Here is a 15,939-nt window from a genome sequence, read left to right on the forward strand (position 1 = left end):
ATAAAAAGCCCACACGAACAACACACACAAATCACTTGTTCTACTTGAGCAGTAATTAAACAATGAAATATTTTTTTATAATTCATAATAAAAGGAAATTCAAAACGACAGGAAATAAAACAACTTAGAAACGAAAACTTGCTACATACAATAGATTTCACACAACCGAACAGAAGAATCTTTGCCTTCTTGGATCACATCATCTCAGGATCTCCTCGACGTCCCCAGTATATTCGTGCAATTTACCCAATATTTTTGCCTTCACGCCAGTACAGCTTTTACAATTACCTTGTGGGGGAATTGCAGTACACCGCAGTCCATCAATGCACAATAATAGCACTGCTAAGTCTCAGCTCTGGGCTGCATCGCGCCTCCCCCCACCCACCCCACCTCGCCTCGCCTTCCTTCTTTCTATCCGTCGCGTCGCGCTCAGAGCCCGAAGCCGCCTGCCCGGCTCCGCCTCTTCCTTTCCCGGGCTGTGACCACGCGCAGCGATTCCGCTTCCTCCCTCGGCCGCCCGGTGGGCCCTCCCCGCCATTATAGGAGGCCGCGCCCTGCCCCAAGCGGTCAGGCCGGTAGCGAGAAGCTGGGCTGCTCTCCGGGGTGGCTGCGGGTTCTTCCTAGAGGAGCGGAGACCTGGCTGGCGCGTAGGAAGAGTAGGGGGATCGCAGCTTCCTCTTCGGGTAGGTGGAACCCAGCCACCCACCCCCGCGCAAAAAAACCCCCACCCCTATGCAATAGTCTGGCCCGGAGGCTGGGCTTCGCGGAGTCTCTCCCTACGGTCGCCCGGGAGGAAGTGGGGTTGTGGGCCCGCTGAAGGGGGAGGGAGGCTGCCGCTACTTTTCCCTGGAGCGCGGGCAGGTGGGTGAGAAAGCGGGTGTGTGTGTGTGTGTGTGTGTCTTTCTGCAAGGAGGTCCGCAGCTCGCCCGCCTTGCGGCTGCTCCCTCCCCGCAGAACTGAAAGGCGCAGGCTGGTGTAGTTTCCCCTACTTCTTGCGCATTTTACCGCAGAGCGTGTAGGGTAGGCGAATGGTTCCTGCTTATAAAAGGAGTTGTCGATCAACTTGCGTGTCTCTTTTCTCATCCTTCAGTCGCGGGAAGCAAGCAGAAAATCTTCGGAGGCTACTCCTCTGGATAAGGGCCTTGGGGCAAAAATGGTCCCGAAAGAGGCCGGTTGGGCGGGTAGGTTCTTTCTTCCCTTGTCCCCCGGAAGCAGGTGGCGCAGAGTAGTTGTAGCTCGCGGGCAAATGAGCGCTATTGTAATCGTCAGGAACACCTAGCGCCGCTTTGTGTCGCTTACCTGCCCTTTTTCGATTTGGGGAATAAATAGGCCTGCCTCGTTATCTCGGGCGGGGGGGGCGATTGCAGCAGGTAAGCGTTTCTGGTGTCTTCCTGCTCTGCTCTTTGTTGTCAGATTTCTGAGGAAGCGAAAGAAACCTTGGTGGTTGGAGGTACCAGGAAGAACATTCCTTTCCTGTGGAACAATTGCAAGAAAGGGATTTTGCATTCTTGCCCTTTTCTTGATTTTCTCATAGATGATCTTTGAAACAAAATATAGAATTAAGCAGACCTTTTGTTTGATTCAGTAGAGTAGTTCTGAGTTTTTAAGAATTGGAAGGCAGCGACCCTCACTCGGTCTTTTTGTTTCCACGCCTGATCTTAGAATGTTTCTGAACATACTTAAAATGGGAGTGTCACAGTTGTACTCTTTTCTTTCAGTTGATTACATTGGGTATGGTGTTTTTAGATCCTGATCACTTAGGGTGTGTTGGAATGAGAAAAGGCTTCATCTACCGTCTTCCTCTTTCTTCGGTTAGCTGACAGGAGATCAAGATGTTGAAATAAATTTAAGGATGATATGTCATCATTTGTTCAAAGAGAGGAGCAAATATTTGCATGTACAATTCCATCCTGACCTCTTAAAATATTTATTTCAAGTTTAGTTGATAATATTTTAATTTAGCTATTTTATTTTTTAACAGTTAAAATTAAAGAATGAATAGTTTACCAAAAATGTGTTTTTAATTGCATACAATTTTACCTAAATTTAAAAATACAATATATGATAGAAGTTTTCTGTCTTTTGTAAGCTAGCTTACTAAGGTAGAATTTTTTTGCATATGAGTAGAACATTTTGATTAACAGATGATAGACCAGAACTCAATCTTTCCTACCCCTGCATTACAGCAATAACCTCTTCTACTACTGCAGCTTTCTGACCTGGAAAGTTCCTGCAGCAAATGTCTAGAAATGGATTCCTATATTGGGCTGGATATATGGTATCCTATGTATCCTGTCTAGTTGTTCCATTCTGATTCCAGAATGCAATGATTTGATCTTGTACAGAGGTGTTTTGTCCAAATGATTGCTTATACATTATATATATATATGTGTGTGTGTGTGTGTGTGTGTGTGTGTGTGTGTGTATGTATATGTATATGTATATGTTTAAATCAATTGGCTAGGGTCATATAATATGCATTTTACTGCATGAGTGAATGATGAGTGGTGTAATAATTAAATAATTGCACTTTTAATGCCTTGTATTCATTGGATTTATGCAGTATATTAAACCATAATGTGGTTTATTTGGTTTTGACTAAGCATGTTATTGAGAATGAGATGGTTAGATAGTGTCACTGATGCAGTGAGCAGACTCCGTGAGACAGGAGGACAGGATGGCCTAGTGGGCCTTAATGCATTATATGGAACAGAAATAATAACAGAATAACACAATTGGAAGAGACATTGGAGGTCTTGTAGTCCATCCCCCTGCTCATCTCTATATCATTTCAGACAAATGACTGCCCAGTCTCTTCTTAAAAACTTCCAGTGTTGGAGCATTCACAACTTCTGGAGGCAAGTTGTCCCACTGATTAATTGTTCTAACTATCAGGAAATTTGTCGTTAGTTCTAGGTTGCTTCTCTCCTTGATTCGTTTCCATCCATTGTTTTTGTCCTGACTTCAGGTACTTTGGAGAATAGCTTGACTCCCTCTTCTTTATAGCAACCCTTGAGATATTGGAACATTGCTATCATGTCACCCCTACTCCTTCTTTTCATTAAACTAGACATAACCAATCCCAGCAACCGTTCCTTATATATTTTAGCTTCCAGTTCCCTAATCATCTTTGTTGCTCTTTTCTGCACTCTTTCTAGAGTCTCAATATCTTTTTTACATTGTGGCAACCAAAACTGGATGCAGTATTCCAAGTGTGGTCTTACCAAGGCTGTGGTATTATTAAAATGGTATTAACACTTCATGTGATCTTGATTCTGTCCCTCTGTTATTGCAGCCTTGGAACTGTGTTGGCTTTTTTGGCAGCTGCCGCACACTGCTGGCTCATATTTAAGTGATTGTCCACTAGGACTCCAAGATCCTTTTCACAGTTACTACTATTGAGCCAGATACCACCTATACTATACCTGTCCATTTGATTTTTCTTACCTAAATGTAGAACCTTACTTTTTTCACCATTGAATTTCATTTTGTTAGATAGCACCCAGCGTTCAAGTATGTCAAGATCCTTCTGTATCTTTTGGAGTGTTGGCTATTCCTGCCAGCTTGGTGTCATCTTCAAATTTGATGAGTTCCCCATCTATCCCTCATCCAAATCATTGATGAAGATGTTGAAGAGTCCTGGGCCTAAAACAGAGCCTTGAGGTACCCTGCTGCATATTTCTCCCCATGTAGATGCAGTTCCATTGAGGACTACAAGTTGAGTGCAGTTGGTCAGCCAGTTATGAATCCATCTGCTGATGATCTGTCTAACCCACATTTTTCTATTTTATCAAGTAGTAGGTTGTGGTCTGCTTTATCAAATGCCTTACTAAAGTCCAGGTAAATTAAATCCACAGCATTCCTCTGGCCCAGTAATTTTGTCACTTTGTCAAAGAATGCAATAAGATTTGCCTGGCGTGATCTGTTTTTGACAAACCTATGTTGGCTTTTGGTTATGACTTGGTTTGTTTCCAAGTGTTCCCCGATTCGTTGCTTGATTATCTTTTCCAGAATCTTCCCAGGTATTGAGGTCAAGCTGATGGGTCTGTAGCTTCCTGGATCTATTTTCCCCCCTTTTTGGAAGATGGGAACTACATCAGCTCTTTTCCAGTTCTCTGGTAGTGCCCCAGTATCTTTGAAATATATATAGTTTGTCTGCCAGCTCCTTCAGAACTCTGGGATGTAATCCATCTGGTCCTAGTGATTTGAACTCATCTAGGGTGGACAGGTGCTCACTTATCATTTTCTTGTCTGTTTTGACTTGTATTCCTAATCTTTTTTTTTTGCAGTACTGTTTTTCATAGCTTGGAATGTTTTTTTCCTTTTGTGTAAAGACGGATGCAAAAAAATGAGTTAAGCAGTTTTGCTTTCTCCCTGTTGCCTTCTTGCCACTTTCTCCCATTAATGGACCAGTTGTTTCCTTGATGCTTTTCTTGTTTTTTTACATGTTGAAAGAAGCTTTTTTGTTACTTTTGACTTTTATCATAAGTCTTAGTTCCCTTTGAGCCTTAGCTTTCCTCACTTCATCTTTGCAGGCTTGGGCTATTTGCTGATATTCTGCCTTAGTTATGTGCCCCTCTTTCCACTTTTTATACTTGTCCTTTTTGTCTTTCAATTTATCAGGGAGTTCTTTATGCAGTCATGCTGATTTCTTTTGAGAGCTGTTATTTTTCTTCTTCATTGGTATTGTTCTAGACTGGGCTTTTCATAATCTCACTTTTCAAAGTTTTCCAACCTTCTTGGTTTTTTTCCTCTTGAGGATTCTCATCCCTGGAATCCTTCCCAAGCTCTCTCTAAGTTTATTGAAATTAGCTCTCTTAATGTCCAAGACACTAGTTTTCTTTGTTCTATTACTTGTGCTTGCATAATGTTTAATTCCAATATTGCACAATCACTCTCCCTCAAGGTTCCTGTAGCTTCAACACCTTCTATCATTTCATCTCTGTTAGTGAGAATTAAGTCCAATATGGCTGATCCCCTAGTTCACTTCTCTACTTTTTGGAAGACAAAGTTGTCTGCTACGTTTGTCAGGGACCTGTTTGATCTTCCACTCCATGCAGAGTTTGTCTTCCAGTTGATGTCAGGGTAGTTAAAAGTCACCTATTACTATTGTGATGTGCTTCCTACATACCTTAGTTAACTGAGTAGCAAAAAATTCATCTATTTCCTCTGTTTGTTTGTTTGGCCTATATTATACGCCTATGGCAATGTCATTCTCTCTCCCCCCCCTTTTTATATTGACCCAAATTCATTCAAGACCATTTTCATCGTTGTGCTCTATTTCTGTAGAGATGTAGTTATTTCTTATATATACTGCAACTCTACTTCCTCTTTTATTTGGTCTGCTTCTTTTAAATAATTTAAATCTCTCTAGCTGTATATTCCACTTGTGGGTTTCATCCCACCAAGTTTCCATAATGGCAACAATATATTATTTACTTGAATTTTTAGTTCACTCTGTTTATTCTTCATACTCTGTGCGTTGGTGTATAACATACCGGTAATTCAAATTGTTTTAATCAATTGTCATAAGTATTTAAAAGTAAAGGAAACCAGAACAGTGAAAAAAAACCCCAACAAAATTACTTCACAGCTATAATTCTTCCAAAGAATAGCTAATAATATTAAGCCTGTCTGGATAATTTATTTGCTTTCAACTACTAGCACACTATACAATAATGTTGAACTGATTAAAATGTAAGATACTTAAGGCTGATTATTAACTAATTAATGATGGATTCCATGTTTGCAAATTTGCCCTTTTGCTAAAATTTATTTGTAACCCTCAAAATTTTGCACTTGTGGAGAGTGGGGAAAAAATTGAGTAACCCAACATGCGTATTTCCCAGCTTTAGTTGAACAAGATGCCTTCCTGTTTCCTCCTTTCTTTTTGTTTCAGAAACACAAAACAAAGTTATATATTGATTAGTTGAGGGATTGTTGGTGCTCTCTGAGCTTGCTTGTTTTCTTGCAAACTGATGATGTTACCTAGTTTGGGTAATGAAACGTCTGTAAGAAAACAAGCAAGCTCAAGAGAGCACCAGGGATCCCCGTGTCAACCCTGAGCTACAAATATTATTCTTTATATTGATTAGCTGATCAAAATTAATCCAGAGCCTTCTAGGAACCTAACAGTATATTTCCCATGGTTCAGTATTTGCTTATTTAGTGCTTGAAGCATTTTTATAGTACATAACTACCATGAATGTTAGGAATTGTGGGGAATTGATGAATCTCTTTGGAACAGAAGACAAAACAGTCTTTCAGATGTAGCTAAACTGTACCCCAGAAGTCTCCATCAGTGATTTGTAGTTCAACAATGTGTGGAGAGCCATGAGTTATCATCCCTGCAGTAGGTCACTTTTTAAGTCCAAAATTGCACCTGGATAGAAAGTCCAAGGTGTAATTACTAACAAACAACCAGTTCTAGTAGAAGCCAAGCCATAATTTTTTGCAGTATTTAGATTTTCCAAATAGCTAGCCTCAGAACTCTAAATAAAGGTGTTGGAGGTAATTGCTTCATCTAAAATAAATTTTTGCTTCTCATTTCTGACTTGTACCTAGAGGGGAAAGACCCAGAGCAGATTTAGCGATTTGCTTACAATACCCTTTGTTGGCTCTGAGTCAGCAGAGGAACATTTATTGGAGTGCCAAATGCCAGGAAGAAAAGTTTGATATACTGCTTCACCCATTAGAACTTGGCATAGGTCTGTAACCTTTAATTACACATAGAACATAATGAGCAAAGTTTGATCAATGGAAAAAACCATTAGGTTTTAATTTCAGCTGGATTATTTACATCATTGTCTTTGATCCAAATAGTTAAGATAATATAGATTTTATGAGTAATATTAGAAACATTTGTAAAGTGGAACTCTCTTGTGGTGGTATTACCTTGCTAAGTGAACAGCTGGGGTTTTTTCGAGCAACTGAGAAAAAAACCCAGTTTGCTTTATATATCTGATGTTTTATAGTATAAGTAGTTCTTTGCCTCACTCATGTTTGAGAGCTTTACCTTGGCACTCTTCCTGGAGAATGTTCTTGATTTTTTGGCAGTAACAATGTATGTGTGAGAGTGTGGAATTACTATCCTTTTCCATTGCTCTGCTAGGTTGTTTTTTGGTTATGTGGAGGCAATGTTTCCTTTTGTTTGAAACACTTGTATAACAAGCCATCAGCTTTATGATAGTGTACCTAGGTTAAGTACTAATTATCTACTGTCTGGAGCCATTACAACTAGCTCATATTTATCTTTGGTCTTCTAAAAATATTGTCTTTTCAAACATGAGCAAGAAAATCCTTGGTTTTAGATTTAGCTGTAATTTTAACAAAATAAAACCCAGTCGCAAGGCACACAATAAGAACAATATTCAGTAAGAAAACTAAGTTAATAAATCATCAGATCATTCATTTCCTACTTGTGAATATTAGTAAAGAATTTACGGTATTGTAGAAAGGCCCTGAAACATTTTTTCCCTGTTTACTACATTAAATGTTGAACTTATTTTAAACTTTGCTTAAAATGAGTGGTAGTGGAGTAGAGATGTCCAGTGCATTGGTTTCAAAACTAAAGAAGGGGCTTTATTTATTTGTATCCCTCTTTTATTATTTTTGCAAATAATTCGAGGTGGTAAATATATCCAACACACCTTGCTCTTCCTATTGTCCCCATGACAAAAAAACCCCTGAGGTGGTTGGGCTGACAGAGTGTGACTGGCCCATGCTCACCCAGCTGGCTTTCATGCCTAAGGTAGAATTATTGTAGAACTCATGGTCTCCAACTTTCTTGATAGAGTGGGTACACAGGCCATATCATTTAGTGCCTCCATTAGTAAACGGCCTTTTCCTAGATTGCATGGTAGCTGTACGGTCCTAGGAAATACTCTCTTGAATTAAGGCAATACTAAGAGAGACTAATTCTAAAGTACCTTGTCTGATCCAGTCTGCTAGTCCTTTTCCTAGGGACTCTAGCCTTCCATGAGAAACCAGGAAAAAAATGCATTTTCTTTAACCAGAAAAATGCATTTTCTTTAAGGAGTTAATCACAGGACTGTTATATGTGCCCACACACCCCTGATGCACTTTGGCTCTAAAGTACAGAGATGTAAGTAAGACGTAAGAACATATCTTACAATGTTTTAAAAGTATTTACTCCTTACATTTCTGTCCTGCTTTTTCACCAGTAGCTGAAGGCTGTGTAGATAGCATTCCCTTCACCAATTTTCTGGGTCAGGAATATTTTGAAATACAGAAGTCTGAAGAGCTTGTATATTTGTTTAATCTATATGCCACCCATCTTGCCAATAAGGCAATTTTGGGCGACATACAAACAGTACGTGTCTGAAGTAATTCCAGTAACAATTAAGCATGGTTATCCTTGTGTTACCGTAGCTATGGTAAAGAAACGATTTATATTGTTCTTTTCATTACTGTCTGGTATCAGGATTGGACAAGTTAGATTGTGCAACTTTACAGTTTCCTCTGCTAAATCAGGAGAAGAAAGCCATTACAGGTAGTCCTTGACTTATGACCATAATTGAGCCCAAAATTTCTGTTGTTAAATGAGTTTTGCCCCATTTTACAACCTTTCTTGCCTCAGCTGTTATGTGAATTACTGCAGTTGATAAGTTAGCAACCCAGTTGTTAAAGTGAATCTGGCTTCCCCATTGACTTTGTCGGAAAGTAGAAAAAGGGTGATCACATGACGCTGGGATACAGCAATGGTCATAAATATGAACCAGTTGCCAAGCATCTGAATTTTGATCACATGATCATGGAGATGCTGTAAAGGTCATAACTGAAAAACAGTCATATATCACTTTTTTAGTGCTGTTGTAACTTTGAACGGTCACTAAATGAACCGTTGCAAGTTGAGGACTACTGTATAGTATATTGGCTAATTAAGTTTATTCATGTCTAATCTCCTCCAAGATGTTCATTTATTTAGAAAATTAATTTGGTTGTTTATCTTAAGTAACTCTGGATATCTATCACATAGTACATTTTAAAATGTACTTTAATAAAAACCAATATAAGAAAATAAAGAATACTGTTAAAAATAACAAAATGCTACCACTAAGATGCCCATAAAGAACTCACAATACCAAACACATACAGTCATGGCCGAAATTGTTGGCACCCCAGAAACTTTTCCAGAAAATCAAGTGTTTCTCACAGAAAAGTATTGCAGGAACACATGTTTTGCTATACACAGGAAAACAGCTGTGGGCAGAAAGAGAATTTCTACAAGTCAGGGTTCAAACAAAATGGGGCAGAACAAGCAGGGTGGGGGAGCATTCTCATCTTGAATTATTCTCCTCAAAGCAAGCAAGCTCCCTGTAACCCAAATTGATTTGTGTACTTCTTCCCTTACTCTGTTTACTATATGCAAATTTGAAGCAATAAATAGTTATTATTCTTTCTGTGAAATGTAAAATTTCTACTGGAGTCTGGAAACAAAAAGTTTACCTGGATTCTCCTCTGGAACGGTAATTTTAGTTCGAATTTCCCTGATGGAAATGCACTGGAGGTTGACAGCTTTGTTGTCCTTACAACAGAATTGTAACTGGTACAAGGAGACACAGTTACAGCTGACTCAGAGAATCACTGTGCTTATTTTAAGATTTTCATAATGTTAATGACTATTGATAATGGCATAATTTAATAATAGAGGGGAAATATGTAATTATGTATCCTTGGCATAATTTACAAGGCTGAATCTAGTCTTAATCTGAAAAGGGCTGCCATCCCCTGAAAAACACGGAGGTTTTACTGCATGTTGATTTCAGATATTGATTTGCCTATAATACTAACCAAATAACAAAATTTAACTTCATAAAAATTTAGTATCTCCACTTTCAGATTGGTATCATCATGTTCAGTAAGAGGGGCAGGAAGAAAAAGGTTGACATATCTCCAGTTGATTGTGTGGGGCCAGAAATAACTTTAAGACAGGTCAGTGCTTGTCTTGACAATCATAAACTTCTAAATTGCTCCTGTCTATGCCCATGCTGTCAATGAACAAGTAACCTGGAAGCTGCAAACATCATTGGAAATCATTTTTAAATCCTTTCATTAGGGCAGGCATGTCAAACTCGTGACGTCACATGACTTTTCCCCCATTGCTGGCAATGGGGTGGGCACAGTTTCAGCATGACGCATCTGGCCCATGGGCCGGCAGTTTAATATGCCTGCATTAGGGAGACTGCAAGCTAGTGAGTGGGGCAGATAATATATCATTACAAACTCTGCCTTGTTCTGTATATTAGATGTCATCATCTCATGCCCTCTAGCCGCACTGGCTAAAAGATTAAAGAAATTAAAGTCCAATAGTATTACCGAATATAATTAGTTGTTTCTTGTCTAAATCATGATAGTAATTAGTTATTGCAATATGAATGATTTAATATCTGTACGTATTAATTTTGGCCTGTTCAATTATCTGAAGAGAGCCTCAACCATTAAGTTTTTTGAATATACCTATATTCAGTGCTTTTTTTGTAAAAGAAAAAGGTGCCGGAACTCACACATGTCATACAACCCGCCTTGCCTACCCTACAAGGTTCCATCCAAAAAAGGTGCCGGAACTCCGTTCTGAGCGTTCTGTGAGAAAAAAAGCCCTGCCTATATTAGATCTGATCTCATAAATTTATCTGATTCCACCTTTACTCTCTTCATTTCAGAGTGTGCTTCTCCAGGCCACTCCATGCGAAGTGAAAGTTGTATCAAGTTGAAATTGCTGAACAATCACTTGAATTGTAAAAACTTCTTAATTTTGTGCTTTTCTTCTTAGAGAATTGTTACTACTTTGTATTTTTTTAAAAATTCTCACCAGCCTTAGTAACAAAGAAACATCTTTTCAGATTGAAACCTAAATGCCTTTTACTGTACGTAGTTCAGACTCTGTATTAACTGACTTTGATCTTGTCCATTTGCAGGTTGATGAGGGATGGGGTTGCTAAATGGACTTAGCCTAAAGTGGCAAATTGTTTTTTTTTTAAATTGAAAGGCCTCCTTTTCAGATATGTTAAAAGCAAGGGTACAGGGGAGGCAAGAACTGTTAGTTTACTTGATTACTTTTCAGCAAGGTGGGCTTTTCAGTTGATATATATAGGACTTTCCTGGAATTGAGCTCTTGCTCCTGATGTAAATATTCTGTAGTATTTGTTTATTTATTTGGAGAACTTTTGTGATACTTCAGTCATTAGTCATTGTATTTCTGATTTTGAAAACATCTAGCTGTCTCTTTGGAATATTTCCGTTAATTGCTGTGTTGTGGAATTATCCATTTTCTATTGGCCAGTAAAAATTTATATTGCCAAGCTGAATTATCTATCATGTTGTTGGGATATGTAATTCAATAGTAATAAATATAAAGTCAGTTCAGTAAAAAAAATAATTAATAAGGGATAATGCACTGAGGAATCTGCTGACAAAGTTTTTGCTATTTAATTTCAGAGTATTGTCTAGCCATTAATTATGTCTGACAACGGAGAGCTCGAAGACAAGCCACCAGCTCCACCTGTTCGGATGAGCAGTACTATCTTCAGTTCAGGAGGAAAAGATCCTTTATCTGCTAATCATAGTTTGAAACCTCTGCCTTCAGTACCAGAAGAGAGAAAGCCTAGAAACAAAATCATCTCCATTTTCTCTAGCACTGAAAAAGGTATAATGTTGCAATTGTTTGATTGTATAATATTATTTCATTGGAGTTTCATTACATCATTGTGCTTCTGGGAGGTATAAATACAACAAATTAACTATTGTAGTGCATTCTGGATCTACATTCATGGAGATTAATGTAGGCGTTCATAATACACCATTTAAGTTTTTAACGGGAAAACAGTCATTTTATGAAGTTTAAAACAGATTTGTATCAGCATAGTAAGTTCATTTACCTTTGCTTTGCTAGCTAATATGGGGTGCATTGGCTCAGTGGCTTAATGACGATGGAAATAGTCTGTACTGCAGCAGTTTGAGTCCTAGCACTATGTGACAGAGTGAACTTCCATTACTTGTCTCAGCTTCTGCCAACCTGTCAGTTCAAAAACATGTTACATGCAAGTAAATAAATAGGTACTACTTCAGTAGGAAAAAAAACAGTGCTTTGAGTGGCAGTACGATAAAACTGATGCTGGACCTGCCCAAATGGGAAATGATACTGGTGGTGGGAAGAGCCCTGGATGCTGCTGCAGAATGTTGTCAAGTCTTATGAGTGTGGAGCTAGTCTGCCTCCTGTGCTGCAGTCTGGATAGCATGCGAGTGTGAACTAAAGGGACTAGCAATCAGCAGCAACCAAACAGCTACTTTGTAATAGTGCTGTAGTTTCCTGGCTAATGTAACAATCTCGTATGCTATCTATCTATCTATCTATCTATCTATCTATCTATCTATCTATCTATCTATCATCTATCTATCATCTATCTATCTATCTATCTATCTATCTATCTATCTATCTATCTATCTATCTATCTATCTATCTATCTATCTATCTGATTTATATACCGCCCTTCTCCCAAAGGACTCAGGGCGGTGTACAGGGCAATTAAAATACAGCATACAAAAGTTAAAATAGATTAAATTAAATTTAGCCCCAAACAAATAAATTAAATTATAAAAATTTAAGACCCCAATCCCTCAGTCCAGGCCGGCAAGCTCAAATAACCAGGTTTTCAGGTCACGGCGAAAAGAGCGAAGGTCGGGAGCCATCTGGAGCTCCACAGGCAGCTGATTCCAGAGGGCAGGCGCACCCACAGAGAATGCTTTCCCCCTGGGGGCCGCCAGCCGGCACTCCCTGACTGACGGCACCCTGAGGAGACCCTCTGTGGGGGCGCACGGGGCGATGGGAAGTAGACACTGGCAGCAGCTAAATAAATAATGCTAACTAATGCCTCCTCAAAATGAAGAGAAGAATTCCCTTTCCGAATATTAAAAAGTAAATAAGGAGAAGTTGCCATTGCCGGTAGTCCTTGAGTTATGATTGTAGTGACACCTGGCCATCACAGTAGCAAGTTGTGATAGTCATTAAGCGAGGTACCCACATGATCACCTTGCTTAATGACCTTAACCTCTGCTTTCCCCAATGCCTTGTGTAAGGGAGGTCCTGGACACCTAGTACAGGCCTGAGCCTCCTGTGAATGTCTGGGTGGGAAGCAAGTCCAATCCTGCAAGCTGCAGTAGATTTGGGTGCACTGAAGCCGACCTGAGGCTCCTCTGAGTAGCAAAGTGGGAAGCAGGCCCAAGGTCTATGTGAACCTGGCAGGGCAGGATTGGTGGGGGAAATAGGTTTGGGGGCTGCTGCAGTCTCCCTGTGAACTCTTATCAGGGTGATGACTGTAGGAGCACTGCAGCAGCCACAACTCTGAAACCAGGTCAAAAGTAGCTTTGGGGAGGAGGTCTGTCATAACTTTGAATCGTCACTAAGTAACTAAGTTGAAGACTACTTGTAATATTGTATTAATGAAATGGTTGATGTCTAATAGGAAAATTGGCTATACTCCAAAAATTAAACTTATTTCTGCTATACGGAAGTGAGCAATTCTGTGTATCTGTTTGTAGCAGCTTAACAATATTAATGACTACATAGGTCCTGTTTCTGCTTTTTCGGTTTTCTTAGAGTGATAATGAACAAGGAATTTGTAGTTTAAAAGTACACAAATTGTCCCCAATTGTTTCCTGGTACATTCTGGTAGAGTGAGTGCATTTCAGATCCCTTTTATTAAACATCATATTGCAGGACTGTGAAATCACGCCTTTTTTGTCACTGTCCCCAGCCTGTGGAACAGCTCAGCTTCTCCAGTTGTTCTTTATAGCCTAGTTTCTAGTCCCCTATCATTGTTCTTGCCTACCTCTTAATCCTTCTTAAGGGTTAAGCCTAACTAGACTCAATACTTATAGAATATGATCAATGCAAAATAAAGTGGAACTATAATTCCATGATTTGGAAACACTTTCTGTTGATGGAGCCTAAAATGTTTTATGTATTCATGCAGGAAATGTATATGACTGCTGATTTCATATAGAAAGTCTAGATGCTGATAACAGTCCACAAAAAATAAATATAATAAAATCTTTGTCAACAGAGCAACAGAAGTGTGTAGAGAATGACGATAATAACCTGGCTAATTTGATAAGAGTCATCAGTAGATCATTTGAAATAGAAATTCTTCAAACTTCATGGCAAATTTGTAAAAAGCCTCATGTTGTTCTCCGAAGGTTATATAATCTTTTGCAAACAGGAATCCTTGAAGCTCTCATATAATTTACTTCATTTGCCAATAAGGATTCCCAAGTCATGTGGCTGGAAGGGTTGAAGTTGCCTTGGTAAGGCGCTTTGTTGATACAGATTGAGTTCTTAATGTATTGGAGGTCTTCTTATGTATGTTATTGATAATATCTGTCCAAAAACAATAAAGGCCAGAAGACTATTCACATGGTGTATTGTTTTCCATTCTGTTTTCTTCCATGTCACTACCCTGGTCATCAAGAGTTTATGGCGTTACACCCCTGGAAAAATAGCCAGTAATTCTTGACCATTTTTGAGATTTAACACACTTCAACATCTTTAATTGTTGGGCATAACCACTTCTGTTTGTAGCCAGTGAGCATCATTGTTTTTAATACCTGAGGCTTTCTTTCATCACTCAGTTCATAAACAGCTTTCAGTAAGTGCTTGCAGAAGTTCTACAAAGACAGAGCCGTTACTTTCCAGGTTTGCTAAATCTGGAGCTACCTATCTATGTCCTTACATGACCAAACCTTTCTATTGCCATCTCTCTCTCCCTCCCTCTCTCTCTCTCTCTCTCTCCCTCCCTCCCTCCCTCCCTCCCTCCCTCCCTCCCTCCCATCAGAATTTCAGGTGACATTGGTTGATTTTTTTTATGCTAGCTTTGTTTTTTGCATTTCTTTCTAATAAAAAATAGACAAAAACAAGGTACTACAAGCACAATTCATTTATATTTGTATATATGTGTTCGTTTATGACTGAGCTGAAATTTGATTTGATGACTGGTTCAAAACTTCCTGACTATTAGGACAGAGGAGCAGTTCTAGATTTAGCAATTTCTATATATAGTGTTACAGGCAGGTTTATTAAAACTTCAAAATAGTTGAACTTCAGAAAGGATGACTCCATTCTGAAACTAAATATGCTTTCTTTTCCTTATAGGGAGTAGGAAAAAGGAAAAAGAGAGACCTGAAATCTCTCCTCCATCAGATTTTGAACATACTATTCATGTTGGCTTTGATGCAGTTACTGGGGAATTCACTGTAAGTATATTAAACTTGTCTATGCAGTGTGCACTGCGATATTGCCAATGTGAAATTAATGCTTAAAATTTCTTACTTTTTTCATATATTTCAGAACTAAAATATTTCAGTAAATATTTTTCCCCTTCCCCAAAGATTAGCCATGTACTTGGTACCTTTATGCAAGTAGAATATTCCAAGGAGATTTATCATTTAGAGCAGGGGTAGGCAACCTTGGCTCTTTTATGACTTGTGGACTTCAACTCCCAGAATTCCTAAGCCAGTATGGCTGGCTCAGGAATTCTGGGAGTTGAAGTCCAGGAGTCATAAAAGAGCCAAGGTTGCCTACCCCTGATTTAGAGGATATGATATACCGTATATACTTGAGTATAAGCCGAATTTTTCAGCCCACTTTTTGGGCTGAAAAATTCCACTTCGGCTTATACTCCAGTCAACAAAAAAAACTTACCGAGGACTTGTGCGCGGCCGAGGCTTTGGTGCTTCCGGGATCGCCCGCACCTCTCCCAAGCCACCGCCGTCCGAGACCTGCCGAAGTTTGGGGAGGTTTGGGGAGGTGCGCGCGCACCTCCCCAAACTCCGCGCCTTGCCTGCCTGCTTCTTTCCGCAGCGGAAAGAAGCAGGCAGGCAGGGCGCGGAGGAACGGAGACTTGCCGACGTTTGGGGAGGTTTGGG

General features: G+C 39.4%; 1 protein-coding gene across 3 annotated transcripts in view; it reads left to right on the forward strand.

Moving 5' to 3' along the window:
- The first annotated feature begins 472 nt into the window (after positions 1-472).
- The window catches only part of PAK2 (p21 (RAC1) activated kinase 2), a 45,679-nt gene continuing 30,212 nt past the window's right edge, over positions 473-15,939 (forward strand). Inside the window, exons 1-3 of one of the 3 annotated variants that reach the window (XM_083364580.1) lie at positions 473-683; positions 11,458-11,665; positions 15,167-15,267. In XM_083364580.1, the coding sequence (XP_083220706.1) occupies positions 11,479-11,665; positions 15,167-15,267 (288 nt within the window). In that variant the 5' untranslated portion in view covers positions 473-683; positions 11,458-11,478. Of the gene's footprint in view, positions 684-1,007; positions 1,182-9,860; positions 9,955-11,457; positions 11,666-15,166; positions 15,268-15,939 lie in introns of those variants that run through there. The other 2 variants (XM_083364581.1, XM_083364582.1) reach the window with 2 other exon arrangements.

Source organism: Vipera ursinii, assembly GCF_947247035.1.
Source record: "Vipera ursinii genome assembly, chromosome: 5".
NCBI classification, from domain to species: Eukaryota; Metazoa; Chordata; class Lepidosauria; order Squamata; family Viperidae; genus Vipera; species Vipera ursinii.